The sequence below is a fragment of the Crinia signifera genome, chromosome 2, assembly GCF_055691185.1.
Source record: "Crinia signifera chromosome 2, ASM5569118v1, whole genome shotgun sequence".
NCBI classification, from domain to species: Eukaryota; Metazoa; Chordata; class Amphibia; order Anura; family Myobatrachidae; genus Crinia; species Crinia signifera.
The window spans coordinates 46,770,475-46,795,754 of NC_139218.1; the positions used below are offsets into that span (position 1 = coordinate 46,770,475).

The window sequence follows — 25,280 nt, forward strand, 5'->3', positions numbered from 1 at the left end:
GATGGATATGACGTATGATGAGATGGATATGACGTATGATGAGATTGATATGATGTATGGCGAGCTGAATATGACGTATGACGGGATAGATATGACGTATGATGAGATGGATATGATGTATGATGAGATGGATATGACGTACAATGAGCTGGATATGATGTATGGCGAGATGGATATGACGTATGGCGTGCTGAATATGACGTATGACGAGATGGATATGACGTATGAGGAGCTGGATATGATGTATGGCGAGATGGATATGATGTATGGCGTGCTGAATATGACGTATGACGAGATGGATATGACGTATGAGGAGCTGGATATGATGTATGGCGAGATGGATATGACGTATGACGGGATAGATATGACGTACGAGGAGCTGGATATGACGTATGGCGAGATGGATATGATGTATGGCGAGTTTGATATGATGTATGATGAGCTGGATATGATGTATGTATTTCAGTACATTTTATACTCACAAAAACCTGACATATTCATAGCCAGCTCGTCATACATCGTACACAGCTCATCATATGTCATATCCAGCTTGTCATACACTCATATCCAGCTCATCATATGCCATATCCAGCTTAGTTGCCATACATCATATCCGTCTCACCATACATCATATCCAGCTCGCAATACGTTATAGTGAGCTCATCATACATCATATTCAGGGAGTCATAACTTTGACTTGAACGGCCCCTCATAAGCAACCCTATGCTGTATCAGAGTATCTACGTCAGGCTGCTGGGGGCCTGTACAGTGTATCTGCAGTGACTGACTAGCGAATGCCCAGACACCTGCGTTTCTCTAGTTATACCCAATACCTCCCCTAGATTGCGTGTGCCATTACTATTTAATTGCTGCATGAGTACAGTGCACATGCAAAGTTGCTAAATCATTCCACTATGTTTATCCCACATGGACATCTCTTGTTCCTCTGACTCAAGACCATGGTCTATTCCGGCATGAGGTTTCCATGTCACAGTACACAGTAACAGAGACTCCTGTGAATGGCTGATTATTAACTGTCAGTACATGGTTTTTCTTTTGCTAAATTAAAGAATAAGAAATAAACAATACCTAAATTTAGTGACAAAACAGGATGTAATAAATTAATAAACACTGACTCGTAATTACCTAACATGAATTATTTATTTATTTATTACCAGTTTCTTATATAGCGCACACATTTTCCGCAGCGCTTTACAGAGGATATTTGAACTTTCACATCCGTCCCTGCCCCAGTGGAGCTTCCAATCTATATTCCCTACCACATATACACGCACACATTCTAGGGTTAATTTTGTTGGGAGCCAATTAGCCTACTAGTATATTTTTGGATTGTGGGAGGAAACCGGAGTGCCCGGAGGAAACCCACGCAAGTACGGGGAGAATATACAAACTCTGCACAGTTAGAGCCATGGTGGGAATCAAACCCATGACCTCAGTGCTGTGAGGCAGTAATGCTAACCATTACACCATCCGTACTACCCCAAGAATTAATGACTAATGAACACTATTGAGGGTAATAACATTCAGCTTAATAAAAGCATCAGATGTAAAATATGCAACCTATTGGATCCAGGTAAATTGTGACATCATTGCCCAGCCCATCACAGACAGGGAAGCAGGTAAGAAACATAGAATTTGACAGCAGATAAGAACCATATGGCCCATCCAGTCTGCTTCACCAATTTAGTGGCAGGTGCCCATGTGGGGTTGCTTTGGAGACATACTGTACAGGCTGTACGGACGTTGTGATGGTTATCACTACTGCCTCACAGCGCTGAGGTCATGGGTTCGATATCCACTGTGCTGAGTTTGTATATTCTACCCGTACTTGTTTGGGTTTCCTCCGGGTACTCCTGTTTCCTCCCTCATTCGAAAAATATACTGGTAGGTTATTTGGCTCCTTACAAAAACTAATCCTAGAATGAATGAGCGTGCATGTACATGTGGAAGGGAACATAGGGGCCAGTGGCTTAACAATAGCTCCGCAGCCCCCGCGGTGGCTTGGAGGCGCTAGGTAAGAATGGGCGCCGCGGGGTCTGCAGAGCTATTGCAGGGGCCGCCGCCGCTGGCGAATACTTAGCTGCTGCTGCCCCTTGCTCTCTCTCCTCCCCTTCCAGACCTCACGGACCGCCCCACCCCTGCTGTCAGTGCCCCCTTCTCCTGCTATATGTATAATTGCTGGTGGGCCGCCCCGCCCCTTCTGTCAGTCATCTTGCCAGCCCCGTCCATTTATTGCTATACATATGATAGCCGATGGGCCGCCCCTGCTGTCAGTTAACTCTCTCAGCCTACCCCACCACCGCCAGCCATAGGGACCAGCCCCGTCCTGCCTCCGGTTTTAAGCCATACATGCCGACATTTTAAAACTCCATTCCGGGAGAAGCCCGGAGAGGAGTGAAATGGGGGCTGGAAAAGGCTTCGTTTTGGGGGCGGGGCGAGGATGATGTCAGTAAGCCCCGCCCCCAATTCGCGGGTCCGTGGATGGAGGAGGGGCTAAATGATGCAAAATGGCGCAAATCGCATCATTTAGCCCCGCCCCCTCCCCGCGAACCTGCGAAAATCGAACATTTATCCCGCGGGGAGAGGGGGAGAAGGTGCTGTGGCACACAATGCAGGAGACTTGCCCACCTTCCCGGGGGACCGGGAGGGGGGCCCGATTTGCGGGACGCTCCCGGCCATTCCGGGAGGGTAGGCAAGTATGTTTTAAGCACAGGCGCGAGCTTAGGGATGGCCATCGTTGCCATTGCCATCAATGGTTGCCATCGATGGCAATTCTGCAACAGGCCATCGATAGTGCTAAACTATGCAATGGATGACCATCGATATTTTTACATATCGATGGTCATCCATTGTGTTTGATTGATTGGCCTGTGGGACAATCAAAACACGGGGGCGGGGCTTCACGGGTGTCAGGGGGCGGAGCTATGCTCCGTGTCCCGGCACTTTGAAAAAAAAAAAAACAGCAAAACATCGTTTTGCTGTTCCATCGATGGAGGGAAACCTTCTGGTTCTCCCCCCATCGATTGCAAAAGTATTCGACATCGGCCATGAACCATCGATGATTTCGAATCATCGATGGTCGATTGCCATCCCTACGCGAGCTGCACCAGGGCCCTTATTCTGATCGGTGCGTACTTTCCCGAATTCTTACGGTGCGGGCATCGTCTGTAGAAACGCCCACGTGTCCTCCGCATTCGGACAGACTCACTCTTTAAGTACAGGGCGTGTTTACGGACGACATACAAACCGTGCGTGTGCGGTGGACACGTACAGATTCTGCACAGTCTTACCGCGTAAGCACGGTCTTACCGCGTTAAAACGGACGGGAAGCTGTCCGTACGCACCGATGCGGAGTCTTTACGCTAAATACCACACTTTTTTACTGAGTACACACAGCGATCACATGACCCATTTAGGCAATTAGGCAACCTCATTAAAAAGGGATTGTTATCTATTTGAATCAATTAAATCCTAATCTATACTGAACCACATTCCTAGTACATTCATTACACACATTAACCCTTACAGCATGTGACCCTAACATACATCTATATACACTATTTACATTTTGCTTATTTAAAAGATTTTAAACAAGTTACACATATACTTTTGCATGTTATAAAAAAACACGGACAACTTCGAACTGTAATTAACTATTTATTAATGTAACAAAACTTAGAAAATAATGAATAAATAAATAAATTAATTGGCCCCATCCAGGAGCCGGTCCAATTCTGCCATCACCTGGCGCATGTGGCCTCTAATTCGGAAGAGGGCCCCACGGAGACCCTCTTCTGCTTGGGCTGGCTCATCTGTGGACCAAATAAAAATTGAAAAATTAATAATGATATTCATGCATACATTTAACATAGTCATACCTAAATTTTAAACATGCACCGTGACAGGTGTGTGTGTGTATATATATATATATATATATATATATATATATATATATATATAGACACATATATAACTATATATATATGACACATACAGCTATACATACATGCATACATACTACATGGAAAGCCTGATTTTTGCCCTCTACCCTTTACTCTGTAGAACACCTCACAGTCATACTGCTCCTTCTGAATCCAAACCCACCCATGACTAAGCTCTGAGAAGCATGTCACGCGCTGCACCAATCCCAATTCTGCAAACAAAGTTCAGTGTCTGTTATATGATGGAGCCTGGCAGGGGAGTTACACAACTCTCAGGAATGCTCAGTACATTGGTGCAATCAAGCATGGCTTGCCTGCTGATGGTCTGCTCCAGAAATCATTGTCATAATGCCAGTTAGGTGAAGCTGCAGCACTAACCCACTCCCATGCACAAAATCATTACAAACACAAAATCACCAAACAATTATGGTGCCAAACATACATGCAGACCGCAGGGGGTGGTTAGCTACAGGAGGGCCCAGGGGCACTGATCACTTGTTACTCCAGTCTAAGCCACGCCTGTCCATACTCCATTTATGCCATACTGAATCTAGTTTACAAAGATCAATCACCAGTAAACTCTACTCACCTATATGAGGCTACAGATTGTATGCTTGCAGCAGGGACATGTAACCCTTACATGAGCAACTCATCCCTTTCTTCCAGGATACAGATTAACTACACAGGTTCAGTGGCATGTAAAATCGACCTGAAAGCCATCCGCACAACCTGTGTCATTAATATGTGTCCAGGATGAAAGGGATGGTTTGGCCACCCTATCTAACCCCAAAGTGTGTCTGTTGCTACCCAATTTGTTGTTTGACTTTATAGTATTTTCAAACACATTTGAATCACCAGTGCTACATATCAAATAGTAGATGACAAAAGGAATAATGAATCTTTATGTATACATACCACTTTCGGCCGCCTGCTCCACCTCACAGGCCTCCTCATCCTCCCCCTCTTCCTGGCCCTCCTCGGCTGCCACGACCTCCTCCTCGGCTGCCACCTCGTCGTCCAAAGCCACCACCTCCGCCTCCACTGCCCACACATCCTCCACCACTTCATCCCTTTCCTCTGCCTCCACTTCCTCCGCCACCCCTTCTTCAGTTTCTCCCTCCTCGGCCATAGCTGGCTCCGCCTCCTCCTGGGCCTGGGACGCCTCTGCCTCCTCCCGGGCCTGTCTTGCTCGATCACGTGCTGTGTTTGGGAAAAATAAAAAAGTGCCAATTAGTGGTAATTTGTATTAAGCCTTATCAACCTATAAATGCAAAGGTTATAAGTACTGATAATTGTACAGGCAAACAGCTCCTCAGTGGCCTTTACAAAACACAGCCTGTAACATGGCAGGTATGCTGTGACATTTGGCCCATTGAAAGCATCACAAGCCTTAATCCTCCCCAATAACATATTTTATGACCATTACAGGGTGTCAAACAGGAAGTAGCACACATATATTGTATGCCATGTTTAACTCATGATCAGCCTGGTGACCTTAGTGGCTTAAATAATGTCAGGTAAGCAATCTGGAACAAATGGACATTTACTGTATAAATGCAATACTGGCCCTGATTTGCTGGAGCAAATCCGGCAGCCGACGCCTCAGGTCAGACCACCGCCGCTCCAGCTGAGCGATGGTCCGCCGCACCTGTGTGCCGGCGAATATGCGGCGGCGGGCCACCGCATACGTATTGCGCTTCTGGCAGTTGGTAATAAATGGGCCCGCCCGCCCCAGACTGGTCTCCATAACGGAGACCAGTGTCCTGAGCTCCGCAGCTGAGAAGGGTGCTGCTCTTCCGTATGCCGCCATCTTAGCAATGGCACAAATCAAGCAATCATGTGCTGTCATTGGTTGATCAGAGTGATATTTGGTATTAACTTTATTGTTCATTTTTACACTAACAGCGTGTATGCGCCCGAACAGACGGCTAACCCATTGCATCGCACACCCACACTTGCTGTACCTTTGCATAGTTTACCAGACCATCCTAAACAGACAGTGTCAAATAAGATGGGAACCCATTATATATAATATATTATATATATATAATATATTATATATATAATATATTATCTATAACAATCACCAAACATGGGTATAAGCAACAGGTGAAATAGTCTGCATCACTAGACACTTACACCTAACTCAACAAGGTACTGAACAGCTATTTTTTAATGAAAGCTATGCAGCAGAAACATAGCAAATAGTGGCAGAACTTTTCCCAAAATTAGGCCATGCTGCCATGTGTACACTTACCTTCTACTGGGTCATACTAGAGAGGTGGAATGAAAAGTAGCTAGCATCAAGGCTGAATTTGGAGAGCTTTCACATGTGATTTGGATGCTAGCACTGATTATTAAATGGTGGACTGGATTTACATATGGAATGGGTATTGTCATTTCTACTACATACCAAACAAGTGCACAGTACAGATGTACATTCACATATACATTTCATGTCTGACCTCAGTTTTATTGGGTGTTTGGTGTACTAATCTGCATTTACCTACTAAATCTGACTTACTCAGTCTGCCTGTTTTTTTTGTATTTTTTGCCGCAGCAGGGGGCGTGGCCGATGCGCCGCACGGTTGACGCGGCCGTACGGAACGCGGCCGTACGGAACGCAGGGTGGCGCTGATGTACGCCCATTACAGAAATAGTATATAAAGGTGTGTTTGCCAAATGCAATGTGGTTGCACACATGTCTGCATCTGAGGAAGAGCAGGAGTTGCAGGACCTATTTGCTCAGATGGACTCCAGCACCACCTATGTCCCCATCAACCCTGAACAGCCATTGGGGGAAGAGCAGCCAGATGGGCCATCAACATCACGCCAATCGGCAGCTGGCCCATCCTCAGCATCAGCAGAATCATTGGGAACACAGCAGGTGGCTTCCCAACAGAGTAGCCTGGCCAGCACTTCAAGTACAGCAACCGGTGGCCGTGGCGGTGCCAGTGGCAGTGCCAGTGGCGGTGCCAGTGGCAGTGGCGGTGCCAGTGGCCGTGGCCGCCATTGTGCAACAGAGGAACCAACCACCAGAAACATGGCATATGAACCGCAGGAGCTTGCCATCCTGGTGACCCGGGCACGGGATTTGATCGAGTGCCTACCGGAAAAGTTGACACACACAAGGAGATGGAAGATCTGGGAGGACATAACGGCGGAGATTAATACGGTGGCTCCACAAGTTCGTGAGGCGGAGCATGTTAAGAAGAGGCAAGTTCATGTGTGTTACATTTGAGCAGTACAAGTCCAGTAATGTTTACATTACATATTAGATGGAGTTGGTCAATGGGCTGTGACGTTGATTCAAGCCACAGACATGTTTGCCATGTCATTTAATTGATAGTTATTGTAGGGTGAGTGTGAGTGTATCTTCTAAGGGTTGGTTTTCAAATTTAATATAATGTAAGTTTGGTGTCATGAGGCACATGTTGTATTGTGTTGCAGATTGCAATGGGTGCTACAGCAAACATGAGGAGTGACATGTATTAATATGTAAACTTTGATTGCAGGTGGCACGACTTCAAAACAAACCTCAAAAAGAAATTGACCCAGCGGTGGGAACACTGCCACACCTCTGGGGCTGGCCCCATGCCTTCAAAGCTGAAGCTTACCCCCCTGGAACAGATGGCAGAGTGCTGCATTGCAGTGGAGGAGGTCCGGGGGCTGAGCACCATGGACATCGAGGCCCCAGCGGAAGTCATGGCTTCTTTGCTTTAAGGTAATTATTTGCCAGGCCATAAGTAGATGTTTCGATTTTTGCATGGAATGTGTGGTAATTGGAATTTTCTCTTTCAACAGCATCCCCACCGCTTGGTCAACAATCTCTTGAGGAGGTTGTGGAGTCTGTGTCACCTGGCCCTAGTAGCAGGCCCGTTCAGCAGCAGCCGCCAATGTCCGCGGCTGAATTGGCCACGTGGGGGCATGTGCTAGAAAATATTGTGCAGCAGGGAGAGTCGGCATCAGAGCGGGTGCGTAGGGCCGAGGAGGTGTTGCAGGGCTTGACCAGCAGCCAGCAGAGTATTGCTGCGAGCCTGCAGGCTATGAGTGCCAGCCAGCAATCTATTGCTGCTAGCCTGCAGGCTATGAGTGCCAGCCAGCAATCTATTGCTGCTAGCCTGCAGGTGCTGGCTGATCAAGCCCTGCAGCAAAATGAACTCCTCCTCCGCCATAATGATCTTATGGTGGAGCTAGTTACCACCAATAGGGTCCTAATGTCACCCGTTTCTGGTGCATTCCCACCATCATCACTCCCTGCTGCCAGAGGGGGAAGACGATCCCCCCCCTCCCCAGCATGTGCTCCACCTGGCCCACCATCTGACCGTGGCCGTGGCAGAAGAGCTGCTGCACGTGGCAAGGAGCCTGCCAGGGGCAAACGTGCCCGCAAATGAACTTGTGTCCCCATTAATCTCAACCGTTATGTCTTCCCAAATCTTCCATTGAGCTGTGTGTGTCAGCATCCTGTGTCAAATTCCGTGCCGAGGGTCACCACATTTGCCCTCGGTTCACATGTCATGTTTGGTTCCCTTGTTGCCCTGTTTCTGCTACCATTACTGTGTGCTGTACTTGAAGTGTTGGTGCTGTACTTTTGTTGTGAAGCCACCTGATGTGTTCCTAATGATTCTGCTGTGCCTATGTATGTCTATAATACATGGATTTTGTATATATGATTTCATTGTCTTCCTGCTATGGTACCTTTTATTTTGTTTTGATTTCTAATTTATTTTATAAGTTCCTTTAACCCCTTCCCGACATTTGACGTACATTTACGTCATGGTCGGGAAGTACTTCCCGACACATGGCATAAATGTACGTCATGGATTTAAACTGTCACCGCGTCTATAGACGCGGTGACAGTTTGGAGATGTCTGCTGTCCCTGACAGCAGACATCCCCCCTCGCCGCCCAGGGGGGGCAGGGATGCCCCCCCCGGTCGGCGATCGCTGTGATTGGCTGTTCAAATCTGAACAGCCATTCACAGCGTTTCCTGTGTTACCGGCGGCTAAGCCGCTCGGTAACACAGGGATCGGTGGTGATCGGTGCTGTTAAGTACAGCACCGATCACCACCGATGAGCAGCACCCCCCTCCCACCCACCCGGCACTCACCTGGCAGCTCCGGCAGCTCCCCCAGCCCCCCCGGCAGCAGCAGCAGTAGGCAGCCTCAGCGCACGCAGCGCTTCCCCCCTCCCACCCCCCCCCCCCCGCAGCAGCAGCAGCAGCATGAATGAGATCTGTTAAAAAAAATGTACTGAAATATATATATATATATATATATATGTGTGTGTGTATGTATGTGTATATATATATACACACATATATGTATGTGTATATATGTATATATATATACACATATATATATGTATATATATATATACACATATATATGTGTATATATATGTGTATATATATATATATATATATATATATATATACACACACACACACACACACACACACACACACACACACACACACACACACACACACACACACACACACACACACATATATATATAGAAAGATATTCCCGACATATGACGTATATATACGTCATGGTCGGGAGGTACTTCCCGACCGAAGACGTATATATACGTCATGGTTTTAAACTGTCACCGCGTCTATAGACGCGGTGACAGTTTGGAGATGTCTGCTGTCCCTGACAGCAGACATCCCCCCCTCGCGGCGATCGCTGCGATTGGCTGTTCAAATGTGAACAGCCAATTGCAGCGTTTTCTGTGTTACCGGCGGCTAAGCCGCTTGGTAACACAGTGATCGGTGGTGATCAGTGCTGTTAAGTACAGCACCGATCACCACCGATCGCCAGCCCCCCCCCTCCCACCCGGCAGCCCCCCCTCCCACCCACCCGGCTGCTGCAGCGCCAGCACCCCTTCCACCCCCCCACCAGCCGCAGCGCCAGCCCCCCTCCCAAAGCTGGTGACCAAAATGGGGTCACATGTGGGGGGGTTCCACTGTATTGGTGCTTCGGGGGTCTTGCTAATGCGACATAGCACCCACCATTCATTCCACCACCAAATATCACTCCTTCCCTTCTGAGTCCTGCCATGCACCCAACTGGTATTTTTTGGTCACATGTGAGGCATTGCCATACTCGGGAGAAATTGGGGCACAGATTTTGGGGTGCTTTGTCTCCTTCATTCCTTGTGAAAATGAAAAATTTTGAGCCAGATCTGCATTTTTGTGTAAAAAATTACATTTTTTTACACATTTCTGCAATGTGAAAGCAGTACAAGCCAGTTTGCCATGTCTTTCCAGGAAGGTCAGTTCTCAGTCTACCGCTGCCTAGCAATAACCAGGAATTACAGAACAACGAAATAGTGAGAAAAATTGTAAAATAATTTTTATTTCAAATTCTAATCAATAAACATGGTTTGAGTCATTTAGTTTTTAATAAATATTGTCAGAATTGGACACGCTTGGAAATAATTGCAGATTTACATTCAGCAGCATCCAGGTTATATTACGAGGGGAGTGAACCCGTTTGCAGTAACCAAATGAGTACCTCACCTAGCACCTGCACAGTGGAGCAGATGTATTAAGCCTGGAGAAGAGATAAACTGGAGATAAGGGACAACAGGATAAAGCACCAGCCAATGAACTGCACTTGAAAATGACACTTGAGAGTTGATTGGCTGGTGCTTTATCTCCTTTTACCTTATCTCCAGTTTATCTCTTCTCCAGGCTTAATACATCTGCCCCAATCTACCTTACAGTGCATCATACTTAATTACAGTACTTCGCAGCCTGCTCCTCCGGGAGCTAGCCTGGTCAGTATATGGGGTGTGGTTGGCTCAACGGTGGGCGTGGTGGCATAATAGCATTATCCTGGTTCCACCCCTGTGTTACACCAGTTGCCGACAGCTCTACTACTGTCAGCAACTGGCGCGGGCGTTACGTATAAGCGATGCTACTACTGTCGGCAACTGGTGTGTGTGTTGCATGTAAGCAGTACTACTACTGTCGGCAACTGGTGTAGGCGTTACGTGTAAGCAGCTCTACTACTGTTGGCAACTGGCGTGGGCGTTAAGGTGCCCATACACGTTACAATAATTGTATACAATATTGTATAACCCCTTCCCGACATTTGACGTACATTTACGTCATGGTCGGGAAGTACTTCCCGACACATGGCATAAATGTACGTCATGGATTTAAACTGTCACCGCGTCTATAGACGCGGTGACAGTTTGGAAATGTCTGCTGTCCCTGACAGCAGACATCCCCCCTCGCTGCCCAGGGGGGGCAGGGATAAAAAATTACATTTTTTTACACAAAAATGCAGTTCTGGCTCAAAATTTTTCATTTTCGCAAGGAATGAAGGAGACAAAGCACCCCAAAATCTGTGCCCCAATTTCTCCCGAGTATGGCAATGCCTCACATGTGACCAAAAAATACCAGTTGGGTGCATGGCAGGACTCAGAAGGGAAGGAGTGATATTTGGATTTTGCAGCACAGATTCTGGTTGAATGACCCCTGAAGCACCCATACAGTGGAACCCCCCCACAAGTGACCCCATTTTGCAAACTACACCCTTTAGGGAATTCATCTAGGGGTATAGTGTACATTTCAAACCCCCAGGGGTTTCACCAATTTTGATACAACTGAGCTGTGAAAATGAAAAATTAAATTTTTTCATTTTCACAGCCCAGTTGTATCAAAATTGGTGAAACCCCTGGGGGTTTGAAATGTACACTATACCCCTAGATGAATTCCCTGAAGGGTGTAGTTTGCAAAATGGGGTCACTTGTGGGGGAGGTTCCTAACTTTTAGCATCTTATGGTGCCTAGAAACCTACATGGTGCCTAAAAAATAATCTCATAAAAAGGAGGCTCCAAAATCAAGTAGGTGCTCCTTCTATTATGAAGCCTGCGGTTTGGTCAACGTGCACACTAGGGCCACATATAGGATATTTATGAAAACAAAAGAATTTGGGGAATCAATTTTTAGTCACATTTCTCTAGTACAATCTACTGTGTTCCTTAGAAAAATGTATTAAAATTGCAAATCTGCAAAAAAAATGAAATTTTGAAATTTCACCTACACTTTGTTTTAATTCCTGTGAAACACCTAAAGGGTTAACAAACTTCCAAAATGCTGTTTTGAATACTGTGAGGGGTGCAGTTTTTGAAATGGCATCATTTATGGGGGTGTCTCACATACAAGTCCCTCAAAGTCACATCAGAACTGAACGGGTCCCTAAAAAAATCAGTGTTTGAAATTTTCTTGAAAATTTGAGAATTTGCTATTCATATTGTAAGCCTCCTAGTGTCCAAAAAAATTAAAAAGAAGTTGAAATAATGATGGAAACATAAAGTAGACATATGGTCTATGTTAGTTATTAACTATTTTGAGTGGTATGATTATTTGTCTCACAAGCAGAAAATTTAACATTTTGCAAATTGCTAAATTTTCCATTTTTTTACGACATTTTGGTATTTTTCACAAAAAAACACAGACTGTATCGACCCAAATTTACCACTAACTTGAAGTACAATGTGTCACGAGAAAACAATCTCAAAATCACTGGGATAAGTAAAAGCAAAAAAAAGTTATCCACACTTAAGTGATACATGTCAGATTTGAAAAAAAGGGCTCTGTCAGGAAGGCAAAAACATGCTGTGTCAGGAAGGGGATAAAATATCGCATCTCGGTTTTGCGATGAGATGAGATCTAGTACAAAAAGTATGTGCTGCACATACTTTTTGTACTAGATCTCATCTCATCCTAAAACCGAGATGCGATATTGAATACAACATTGTATACAATATTTGTAACATGTATGGGTACCTTTACTTATAAGCAACGCTACTACTGTTGGCAACTGGTGTGGGGGTCACATGTAAGCAGCACTACTGCTGTCGGCAACTGGTGTGGGTGCGTTACGTGTAAGCAGCGCAAGGATTTTTCATGTAATGCTAGCCCTTTATTTAAATTTCTGAATTTTACACCAGCCCATTAGTTAAATGTACAGCCACTGAAGTGACTCAGACGATTGGTGCCAATATCTTTTGTCTTTTATGTCTTTCGTAAATTCAGTTTCAGCTTGTATGCACAATATCTTTCATGATCAGCTCAAGGGAAACTGTTCACCAATATCTTTCGTCTTTCATATCTTCTAGTGTGTATGGGCCTTTAGCCTTTGAAGTGATAAGTCACTTTTTTTTACACCATGTGCATTTTCAGATGGGCTGATGGAATAGCCTGCGAGCCGCACGTTTTGCGGAATTTATGGCGAGTCTGCCTGTATTTTTTACACCAGAAATCCTTTAAAAGGCAAATCTAACCTGGAGACTTTTAGACCGGACTACAAACCTGCAAAACCAATTTAATGGGAGCAATTCCAAGCACCACCAAGTGTACAAGCAGCTTCAAATGCCCTTGATAGATAAATGTCAACTGACAAAACTGTAAATGAACATACAACTAGTGAAGAAGATACAACATACAACTTCGCACTAATCATTTTTAAGTGTAATAAGTAATGAAATACTTTGTGCAATACTCCCCTCTAGTGGTGGAGGTGTGTAACTGAGTTATAACTTGTACACCACTTCCCCCTACTGGTGGACAACAATTTTATCAAAGGAGACTTAATTCTGTTGTTAATGTCCTCAAGGTCTTCTTAACATATAAAAGGTTATGCTCCAACTCCTCTCTATAATCAATTCTGCTTTGCTTCACACTTAAAAGATTATGCAAATTATATGCAAATAAACGTGCCAACGCATTATTCATTATTCTCTAAATGCTCTTATGCTCTAGCTGATAAGACGCCTTTTAGTAATACATTAAGGTTACTGCATAGATGTATGTAAATAGCGTATGCACTTATTCATAAACATATATGCAGTGCAAGTCATAGAAATAGGGGCATACTCTGACCTCGTTACCGGTTGACTCAGAATGTATGGCAACTTCGTCACACCCTGACGCTGATTGTATTCAGTTGTGAAATGATCTCGTTAATTTCTTGCAGTTTCTGGAACTCATTTTAAGAATAAAAAACGATACCAATAAAGGGGTGATTCCTTTGTTTTATAAAATGGCGCAATTGAATTGCTGATCTATTTAGATGCCCCTTAGCGAGGGGATGATATTTCTTCTTACAGTTTACTGAGATGTGAGAAGAAATATTTCCGTTGTTTGCACCTTTTGGGTGCCCTAACCACTGCTTTAGACCGAACCTGGTGCTTTCAAGCATGTTAAGTACTAATGGGCGCCCAAATGTAGAAACAATTGAATTGATACACCGGGCACTCAATTGTATAGACGACTAGCAGGGGCACCTGGAACAATTGCATCCCCCCAAAGAGTTTGCAAAAAAAAATAGTGTACATGAATGTATATTTGCAGTATATTTGTACAAGGGACGCAAAATTGTGGCTTCTAATGATTCTTCTGCTCTCAACAATTAAACTGTAGGAAAATCAGCCTGGCAGACACCATCAGATTTCTTTTATTGGTGCCAGTAGGACTAATAGAAGGCCAGTAGGGGTTATAATAACAGTGGTAAATGATAAGTGCTTCAGTTAATGGGGTGTGGTATATGGTCCCGACACTTGGGATCCCGACAGTCATTAGCCCGATGTCGGGATCCCGGTTGGCTGGACTCAGGCAACATCGGGATCCCGACTGGCAGGACTCAGACAGGTGGCTACGCTCGCCACCTATTATTATTATTATAATCTTATTTCTAAGTCGCCACAAGTGTTTTGCAGCGCCGTACAAAGGAACAGTACAGGGAGACAAAACTTGGCATAACATAGAATAAATAACAAAAATAGAGTACAAATAAAGAGCAGTTCAATAAACATTACAGCTTAAATATAAGTAGTGAGGACTCAATAAACATACTATAAGAGGCTTGAGGCCAATGACGGAGATGAGTATGTGGACAAAGATGGTCACTGAGTGTTTGAGTATAGGAGAGCTGTGAGTGAAATGTGAAGAGAAGAGGGCTGACAACAGGAGGGAAGAGGGCCCTGCTCGGAGGAGTTTACAATCTAGTAGGAATGGGAGAAAGACAGATTACAGGATGTAAACAGGCAAGGGGTCGGGAACCAGCTAGTTTATTTAGTGGAAGGGTACGCTTTGAAGAATAGTTGAGTTTTCAGTGCCTATTCTATTCTACCTCTATGGGGGTTGTGGACCCCCACGAGGGAGAATAGCCGGTGGCCATCGGGACCTCGAGTGTCAGGGTTTTGACTGTCGGGATCCCGACGACGGGGAAATGACTGTCGGGATCCCGACATCGGGGAAATGACTGTCGGGATCCAGACGTCGGGGAAATGACTGTCGGGATCCCGACTGTCGGGAAACTGTCCGGTACCCGAGTTAATGTTTATTAATGAGGTGAGTTCAGGAAGTGGAACAGAAGATGATTTTGAGTTGAAACAAGTAAACATGAAGGACAGAACATAATGTAACCCTGGTACAGAGGGCTTGGAGTGATTTTATTATTGCTCATACAAATGAACATACAGCAGGGCCGCCGACAGGGGGGTGCTGTGGGTACAGATGTCCAGGGCCCCAGCCTCCTTCGCTGTTTGTTGCCTGTGCTGCGCTAGGTCATCAGCAGGTCCCGAAACGCAGCCTGGCTTCTTCAATGTAGGAAGCCTGTGGCCAATTAAACTGCTGCACCCGCTTTTGAGGCAATCAGAGCTCTTGTACCGCTAGCCAATCAGAGCGGCTGCCAGTACACAAGCTCTGATTGGCTCACCCGCAGGTGCTGTACTTTAATTGGCCTTTGGTGCCCTGCATTGAAGAAGCCAGGCTGTGTTTTGGGACTTGCTGAGTCGGTCGGTAAGTGAAGGGATTGGGGGGGGGGGCGCACTTACAGCTCATCCACGGTGCCCGGGGGGGACGACTGGAAATCTGTCCCGGGCCCCAAAATTCATAGTGGCAGCCCTGCCATACAGTACTTGCCTACCTTTGAAAAAAAAATTCCAGAGAGATTGCAAATACCCCTATGAGAGTGGCATCAAAGTCAACATACAAAGCATGAGATGGTTGTCATAAAATTGATTTACATGCATCCCCTGGGATTCAGCACCGTCCACCGGGGATACTGTACCCCGGGCCCCCCTCTGTCAGCCCCCCCTACCTGAGCACTGTGACATAACTAGCTCTCCTGAACAGGGGCTGCTGGCACCAATCATATATTAAGAGGGAAATCCAGGTACCAATGGAGCCGCTCTCATCTCAGCAGCTCCCATATGTGCATAATGGGAAATTTGACACTGCCCCATGTTTTGGTTTTGTGGAAACATTTATCAAGTAGATTCTATAAAATGATAGATGGTGATAGGTTGCTATAGGCATCTTCTCCACCTCATACAGCCAGAGCCGCCACTATAAATGTTGGGGCCCCCAGCGGCACAGTGCCATACCTCCGGCCGTCCCCTGCATGACAGCACCCCGCCTCCCCCTACTCCGTCCCCATTACTTAGCGTCGCGCATCGTCCTTCGTCTCCTTCAGTGTCCACAGTCAGGTCCGGCACGCACACTGCACAGTGCAGCCTGCAGAGCGCCGAGCCCCTCTTTGTCCTAGGCTCAGCATTCTGCAGGCTACACTGTGTATTGTGCGTGCCTGGCATCCGGCGCCGGGTGGGGGAGGCTGGGCGCGGGTGCGGGGGTCTGTGGGCAGCTGTCCGGGGCCTGGGACAGCTGTAACCAGGGCATCCCCCTGTCGGCGGCCCTGCATACATCAGACAGAACAAACTTGCATGTATCAAACCTTCTATGAATACAGAATCAGTCAGTTTCTAGGTAGCATATAAGTCCATTCTATAGTATGATAGGTAGAAGCTGATTGATTTTTACACTTCTCCAATCTTCAGAAGAATTGTTGGAGCAGATCATACCATGCATTTCTCATAAAACATGGCAGATAACATGATTATGTCTCTTAATGTGTTTCTGAGAGGAGAAGAATGCAGAGAGAACAGGAGCGAACACCAAAATGCTGACTCCTCTGGAGTCAGGTGCTGCAGCGTGACATCATGAGAAGGAGCCTGTATTGCAGTGGTGCTGAGGGGGAGGGGGGATACTAGCCTCTGGGGCAGGTGGTGCTCAGTGCTGTGTGCTGAGCCGGGGAGAGAGAGAGGGAGCGGCAGCCTGTGTTCTATCCCTGTGGTGGTGTGCAATGCTGCCCGCACTCCCACCAGCACCCGACTGTCCATACAAAGTTTTGTTTGGACAGTCCAAAGGTGACCACGCCCCTCACAGAGGCCACGCCCGTTAACTTTACCAGTCCAGCCAACCTGTCGTGCCCCTCTCAGGGACAGCGAAGCTTATCCGTGTGTTAAAATACATGTGTGTTAACCACATATTAAAACCTCTGATATCCAATGCGGAAAAACTGGTCAACAATCCTAATCGATTTCTATAGGTCTGCGTTTGTTCGTTGCAAAGCAAAACTTCTCTTTTGCTTTGCCACCTGTAGCAGCCTATGAACTTTTTGCACAAAGGATTCCTCTCTAATCCCATGCATAATCAGGTCAGGCCAGGCCACGGACAGCTCTTGTAAGAGAATTCCCAACAGATAAGTCTACCCGCACACTGGTGATCACAGAGGCCAGTTTGCAGACAAATGATGGCGGGTGTATCGCAGTTTTCATGCAAAAATTGATACATCCCGTCCTATGCGGGTACCTACCAGGAAAATTAAGCAACAGAACATGTCAGATGCTAAGGTAGTAGCTTGAGTAGCTTGTATTTTATGCAAAAATAAAATGAAATAGCAAAGGAGGGTTTGAGGGGACTATGTAAAAACCGGACCCGGACCATACCCCGGACCGCCGGACCGAACATCAAAATCTGCAGTCCGGAGCTTGTAGTGTCCGGTCCGGGAAGTGTCTTGCCAGGGGGCGTCCCTGTGCTATCACCAGGCACATGGATAAGGGGAGATTACAGCCTCATCATGTGGTCCGGACCGTCCTGTTTTTGCTACATGCCTGGACCATACCGGGAGGCTTTATTGTCCCCCTCCTACTTTACTTGGTGACAGGTGTCACAGTCAGCCCCCCGGACAGGACACCCCCGGACAAGACCCCCGGACCAGACATCAAACTCTGCATTTTGGAGCTTGTAGCGTCCGGTCCAGCGGTCCGGGAGTCTTGTCCTGGTACGGTTTTTACCCATACCCGGGTTTGAGAAAGAGGATTAAAGACTTTTTGAATGAGTAATGCGGTTTGGTCAGAGAACCAGGACAGCGAGTGAGGGAATGGGATCTAGTGGACAGAGAGAAGGCCAAAGAGATGAAGCAGAAGTCACAGGATGAAATATGAGGAAAGTCCATGTGGGAATAGAGTTGTTTGGAGATTATGATTAATCCTCTTAGTTTTTCCTTATAATCACTGGCAGGATCTTGAACAGTGAGGTCAGCGTTGGATGTCTGTATTATTGGGCTACGGATGGAGTTGAAGGTAATGAAAAAGCGTTTAGGATTAGTGGACATGGCTGAAATAAAGAATATAAACTAGGTCTGTTTTATATGCCTAAGATTAGGATCAAAGGATACATTTATTATGAACAAATTTTAGCAGGGGAGTATGATAAGGTCAAATAGAAAATTATTATAACAAATCACTCCAGCACTAATTAAAATTATTATTATCAATATGTAAATAAACATTAGCCTCTACTGCTTGTTTATGGGGGACATTAATATACCACCTAATGAAATGAATATTTACATATTCAAAAACAACGGTTGACATTTAATTGGATGCGTTTTTTTTTTAAATTGACTATTTAATGAGATGCGAATTCGCGGGGGAAAAATGCGATATAGTGCGATTTTTAATCATTAAAGTGTGCAAATTTTAGTCATGAAAGTGTGCAAATTTTAGTCATGAAAATGTGCAAATTTGATGACGTGCTATTTTTGAGACATGGTAATGTGTGTTTTATTTAAAAAAAAACCATATGGCGTGGGGCAAACCAAATAGGGGTCCCCTGGATTTTTAAAAACCAGCACCAGGCTCAAGGGCCGGCGCTGGTTCCCAAAATACGGGTGACAAAACGAATAGGGGTCCCCCATATTTCAAGAACCAGCACTGGGCCCTGGTGTGGAACTTGTAGTTCTACACGAGTAAAAATAGTGAAATAAAAACACACACACAATCACACAATAAAAGTATTACACCCACAGCCCATCCATACAGATACTTACCTAGCTTGACACGTAGGAAGTTATCCTTTGTCTGCCGGTCCTGAAGAAAATTCATATGGGGTACCTGTGGAAGGAAACAATACTCACGGGTGTCCTCCGGCGTAGATCATGTCCTCTTCAATCCAAGGTCCAGGGACTTGGCTAAAAACAAAACAAAAACAGTGTACCAGATACCAATCACGGACTGGGGAGAAGACGGAGAATGTCTGTTTAGATCCTGTGGCTTCTCCTCTGAATATCGCTATTGGCCGCGGCCAATAGAGATATTCGGGGGGAGGAGTTGCAGGATGTAAACACGCATTCTCCGGCTTCTCGAGTACAGCGTTTTTTGAATTTGCCAATTCCCTGGGATGCCTACTTGGATTGAAGAGGACGTGATCTACGCCGGAGGACCCCATGAGTATGGTACCATGCATGAAACGCGTAGATCAAGCTGCAGACACAGAGATCTTTTCAAAATCATCCCCGTCTGAAGACTGTCAAATTCCACCCGCTGCCATGGAACCCACTGCACCAACCAGCCTGATGGGAGAAGAGTGAACGCTGCCCGAGTCCCCAGCCGCCTCCTATATCAGCGGGTCGTTCGTCCAGCTTCATTGCTGCCTGAGTCCCTCAGCCGCAATTACAACAAGAGGCGGCTCCATCTCCTCTAATTGACGGGAGCGGCAATTACCAGCATTAGATAGGGTAAGATTAAAAAAACTCTGCAGCACCTGCAATTACACTGAAAAAGAGCTTATTATATTATAACATTTATTGCCTTGTTCTATTTATTCTTTTTTGTTATGTTTATTTAATTTAGGGATGTGCACCGGCCACTTTTTGGGTTTTGGGTTCTGATTACCTTGAGGTTTTGGGTTTTAATGGGTTTTGGCAAAACACCTCCTAAGTGTTTTGTGTTTGGATTTTTTGGGTTTTGGGTTCTGATTTTTTGTTAAAAAAGCATAAAAACTGCTAAAATCGCAGAATTTTGTTTTTTATTTTTTGCTCCTACGCTATATTAACCTCAATAACATTCATTTACACTCATTTCCAGTCTATTCTGAACAGCTCACACCTTACAATATTGTTTTTAGGGCAAAAGGTTGCACAGAGGTAGCTGGATAACTATGATGAGCCACACAAGTGTGCGGCACAAACACTAGACTGATATGGCACACTTAGCATCCCCTCTAGGCTGATACTGCACACCTAGAATTACCCCTGGACTGATATGGCACAGGTAGCATCACCCCTGGACTGATACGGCACATTTAGCATCACCCCTGGACTGATATGGCACACTTGACAGCACCCCATGAATTGGCAGACTTGGCTTACCCCAGGAATTATACGGCACAGATGGTGGCACCCCTGACCTGATACAGCATACATGGAATTATACGGCACAGATGGCGGCACCCCTGGACTGATACAGCACACATAGTATAGTATTATACGGCAGACATGGCAACATTCCTGCAGTGAAAAAAAGAAAAACTTTTATTCTTTTAATAAAAAAAAAGAGCTGCACACTTGGAATAATATGTCAGACTTGAATTATACGGCACTCTTGGCTCACCCCTGGACTGATACAGCACATTTAACAGCCCTTGCAGTAAAAATTAAAAAAACCCCACCTTTTTATTATTTTCATTAAAAAAAAAAGGCAGCTCCCCTGGTTTGATACAGGACACATGGGGGCACCCCTGGACTGATACGGAACACATGGGGGGCACCCATATAATTATACGGCACACATGGGCGCACCCCTGGACTGATACGGGACACTGGGCACCCCTGTAATTATATGCACAAATGCAGGCACCCCTGGACTGATACGGGACACTGGGCAGCACAGCTGGACTGATACGGCACACTTAACACCCCTTGCAGGTTAAGAAAAAAAAACACCTTTTTTTATTTCAATAAAAAAATGGGGGTAGCTCCCCTGGGCTGATACGGGACACTGGGCAGCACAGCTGGACTAATTCGGGGCAGCCCTGTAATAAAACAAAAAAACTAACAAAAATATTTTTATTAAGAGAGCCCCTTAGATGTCCCCCACAGTAGTCCCATATAACAGTAGTAGCATATACTGTAACAGCCCCCCTTACTAGTAGCCTTAGTAATGCCAACTTAGTAGTTGTAACCTGAATAGTTTTCTACTTAGTATAGTTTCCCCCTCAGTAGTTCCCCCTTAGTAAATGTACCTTTAGATTCCGACATTGTCCCCCTTGAGCAGCCCCAATGAATTGTTCCCCCATTAATTGCCCCTCCTTAGTATATCCCCCCCCCCCACAGTGTTTTTTTGTCCCCATAGGTTTTTTTCCTGTGCAGACAGCACGGACACATCCGTGCTGTCTGACTTCCACTTGCAGAATAAAGATGGCGCCGGAGCCGGATCTTGTATAGAGATCCGAATCCGACGCAGGATAAAGACGGTTCACCCTCGTTTTGGACCCGGGAAGATGGCGGGAACCGGAGAACTCCTCGGATCCGGCCTCGGATAAGGTAAGTTCGGGGAGGTTCGGATCTCTAGGATCCGAAACCGCTCATCTCTAATTTAATTTAATTTATTTAATTTTTTTTTTTTTTACATTTATAATTTTTTTTTGTTCTATTATTCGATTCCAACCATTTCTTCTATGTTTCTGTATTGCATAGTCTCTTTCCTCTTTCTTACCTCACCAACCAAAAAATTAGTGCTCTAAAAATCTTTTGTGTAAAAATCACGTTTACCGATCGGCTGATCGACATTGGCAGACCACCCAAACACACTTTGTCAATATACCAGAACATATCAGTAACAGATGCGTCAATATATCAGAACATATCCGTATCGGTCATTGGTTGTGCTACACAGTTAATGTGATATGTCTGTAAATGGCGTAGTTCACAACATCGGGATACACACCCATCGACAGACTATATATCACATATAAAAAATTATAACTTTTAAAATGTAATGAGTAAATACAATTAAATTAATAATAAAAAGAATAAATATATTACAGCATAATAAACTGTTGAGGTCACGCCCCCTTTAGCTTAAGCCATGCCCCCTGGCAGGCGTGGGGGACACCTAGTGCGCACTGGATATCACCAGACCGGATGTTTGTGAACACAATTTACAGTATTTGGCACGCAAATAAAGGGATGGACATTATTTATCAGAACCATCATATACAACCAATGTCCATCATATGCAGAAATTCCCAAAGTAATATAATAATATGGTAAATTAGTCATATATAATATACCCTCATCATATGCCTAAATAGCCTCATAATGACACAATGCAGCTGTATTTTGTACCGGCTGTAAGCGGTGCAATTCTTTTGCTTGTAGGGCATTGCAGTAGTCAAAGTGTGCTGATACAACTGCATGTATGAGTTTAATGAGTTAGCTAAAGTGGAGATATTTAATGAATCAGCCTGGGAGCAGTAGTTTATTTTAAGTTTCTGCATACAGTAGTTTCTTCACAGTTCTGTAGTACGGTGCCGGACACGGTGTGACACTAACACCACTGCCTGCTGTGTGATTGTACAGGCAGGTGGTTTTATACATGCCGCTGGCACAGCTGAGCCAGCGCAAACTCCTTTATGTGGCACCCTACTCAGCTGTGTGCCCATTGTATACCCAACGTACACTGCCAAATCTAGAAATATGATGATGAGTGGTCCCAGATTCAACTACTCCTCTAGTAGGAAGTTGCAGAAATGCACCTGTTAGGGCTCTGGGAGTTTTCCCCGGACCAACCCAAAATCCGTTGCCTCTAACTGTGATTGACGGACCTGTACAGAGCTAGGCTTCACCTATAATAGCCGCGTTCGAAGGAGCTGGTTAGTCCGGCTCCAACCCCGAAGCCACCAGGTCTTTATATGTGACAACGTGTAGACAAAGGGAGAGGGGGTGTCAGTCGCACAAGACCAAATAATTTGTGTGGCAGGACCCCCTAGTACCAAAATAAATTTATTAGGCGGAGGTGTGCTACCCTAGGACAATAGGCAATATCATGGAGAAAAGAGAAAGAATGTCCTATAGAGTGGGTGCACCTAACAGTATTAAAATTTAACTTTTAACCCCTTCACGACATATGACGTATATATACGTCATATGTCGGTTGCGGGGGAATCAAGCCAGCTCACGGAGTGAGCTGGCTTGAAAGAGAGCAGGTAATGGCTGTATATTACAGCCAGGTCCCTGCTCTCACGGCCACGAGCGGCGAGTTCGCCGATCGTGGCCGTTTAACCCTTTAAGCACCGCGGGCAAAGCGCCCGCAGTGCTTAAATAGCTGATCGGAGGGGGGGCGCCCCCCTCCGTCGCCGATCGGGGCCCCCCGCAGCGAGATCGGAGGGTGCCGATCGGTTGCCATGGTAGCCAGGGGTCTAATGTAGACCCCTGTGCTGGCCGTGTATGCATACCTATTACATCCTGCCTCAGGCAGGATGTAATAGGAAGTGCATAAAATCACTACGTTCAGCCATAGAGCTCTATGGCTGAACCTAGTACAGGCAATCGCGCCCCCTAGTGGTCAAGTACACTAGGGGGCCTTGTAGTAAAAGTAAAAAAAAAAAAAAATAAAGTAAAAAAATAAAAAAATATTAAAAGTTCAAATCACCCCCCTTTCCCCATTTCCCAAATAAAAATAAATAAAAAATTAAAAAAATAAACATATTTGGTATCGCCGCGTTCCTAAAAGTCCGATCTATTAAAATATAACATTAGTTATCCCGCACGGTTAAAGGCGTAAACGGAAAATAATCCCCAACGCCAAAACTATGTTTTTTTGGTCGCATCGCCTACCCAAAAAAAAATAGCTAAAAGAGATCAGAAAGTCGCCCATATCCCATAATGGTATTAATTAAAAAGTACACTTCAGCCCGCAAAAAATGAGCCCTCACCCAGGTCCGTAGGTGGAAAAATAAAAAAGTTATAAGCCGCAGAACATGGCGACGCGACGCAAATTCGAAAAACCGTAACATATTCTATTTTTTTTTTTAGTCGTAAAACGTAACGAAAACTATATAAGTTTGGTATCACCGGAATCGTAACGACCCATAGAATAAAGATAACCCATCATTTTAAACGAACTATGAACTCCAAAAAAACCGTAACCAGCGCAAAATTGTGGAATTGCGTTTTTTTTTCTTTTTACCCCACATTGAATTATTTCCTGATTCCCCAGAATATTATACGGTATAGTAAATGGTACCATTAAAAAGTACAACTTGTCCCGCAAAAAAAAAGCCCTCATGTGTCTATATAGCCGGAAAATTAAAAAAGTTACGCTTATTTGAACGCAAGGAGGAAAAAAAAAAAAATTACCTTAAAAGGCAATGTCGTGAAGGGGTTAATAGACAATCATAAAATGACTGCGAGATATGTTAAAACGTAGAGGAAACAAACAACAATAATAGTAGGAAAATACAAATAATTAAAATAAAGGTGGCAAGCAGATCGCTCTATCATATACACTTTTATAGTCTTAATTGGTTGGTGTGTAGTGCGTTATCGGGCAGGACAGGTGTTTTCACATAAATGAATAAATTATTTTATTATCCTGATAATGCCCAAATATCAGGTACTTCAATACTGCTGCACTCGGTATGGTAGCCTAGTAACTGACTAATTTTCCATTACCCATAGAATTATCTTACTGGGATATATGTCAGGGGTCAGCACTAGACACCGTATAGCGTGGCTGGCAATCATCCACTGCGAGCCGCACGTGGAGATTTACCTTAGCCTGCAGTTAGCCGGCTAGCCGGCACCCACTGTTTGTGCTTATATTTGCACCAGCGGTACAGATGCCGGTATGTGTTTTATTACAATCGTGACCACCAATGGTTCAGCTTATTTCTAGATCTTCTGGCAACTGCGTTAGAATGATACCCGCAGTGCTCACAGATCATTAGAGGGCTGACTAGTTGGAGTCAGATCCAGCTTCTCCAGGCAGAGCTGCGGTGAACGGCCGCCCGTCAGTTCTTTGACACTTGGCTGCCATACATCCACACCCTCTCCCCCCCTGAAAGCCGCCCATAGAAATTCTTCCTCCAATACCACCTCGTATCTCACAGAATCTTTGCGTAAAGACCCTCCATTCTAAAATGCTTGTTGACGATTATTATATGGATGCG

At 45.1% G+C, this 25,280-nt stretch overlaps 1 protein-coding gene and 1 long non-coding RNA gene across 2 annotated transcripts in view; both read right to left on the bottom strand.

The window, feature by feature from the left end:
- LOC146058726 (uncharacterized) overlaps window positions 1-25,280 on the bottom strand; it is a 195,632-nt gene that overhangs the window by 12,333 nt on the left and 158,019 nt on the right. The gene's annotated exons all lie outside the window — the stretch shown is intronic.
- Window positions 3,443-5,165, bottom strand: LOC146058723 (uncharacterized). The gene is made up of 2 exons (XM_083170969.1): window positions 4,878-5,165; window positions 3,443-3,833 (listed from the first exon to the last, which is right to left on the bottom strand). The coding sequence occupies exons 1-2, from the start codon at window positions 5,089-5,091 to the stop codon at window positions 3,724-3,726; spliced, it is 324 nt and encodes a 107-aa protein (XP_083027095.1). The 5' UTR covers window positions 5,092-5,165; the 3' UTR covers window positions 3,443-3,723.

Coding starts and splice junctions, on each gene's coding strand:
- LOC146058723 (XM_083170969.1), bottom strand. CDS start 5,091: ATGGCCGAGGAGGGAGAAACTGAAGAAGGGGTGGCGGAGGAAGTGGAG. Junction 3,834..4,877: donor GGAGCAGGCGGCCGAAAGTG/GTATGTATACAT, acceptor TTTGGTCCACAG/ATGAGCCAGCCCAAGCAGAA.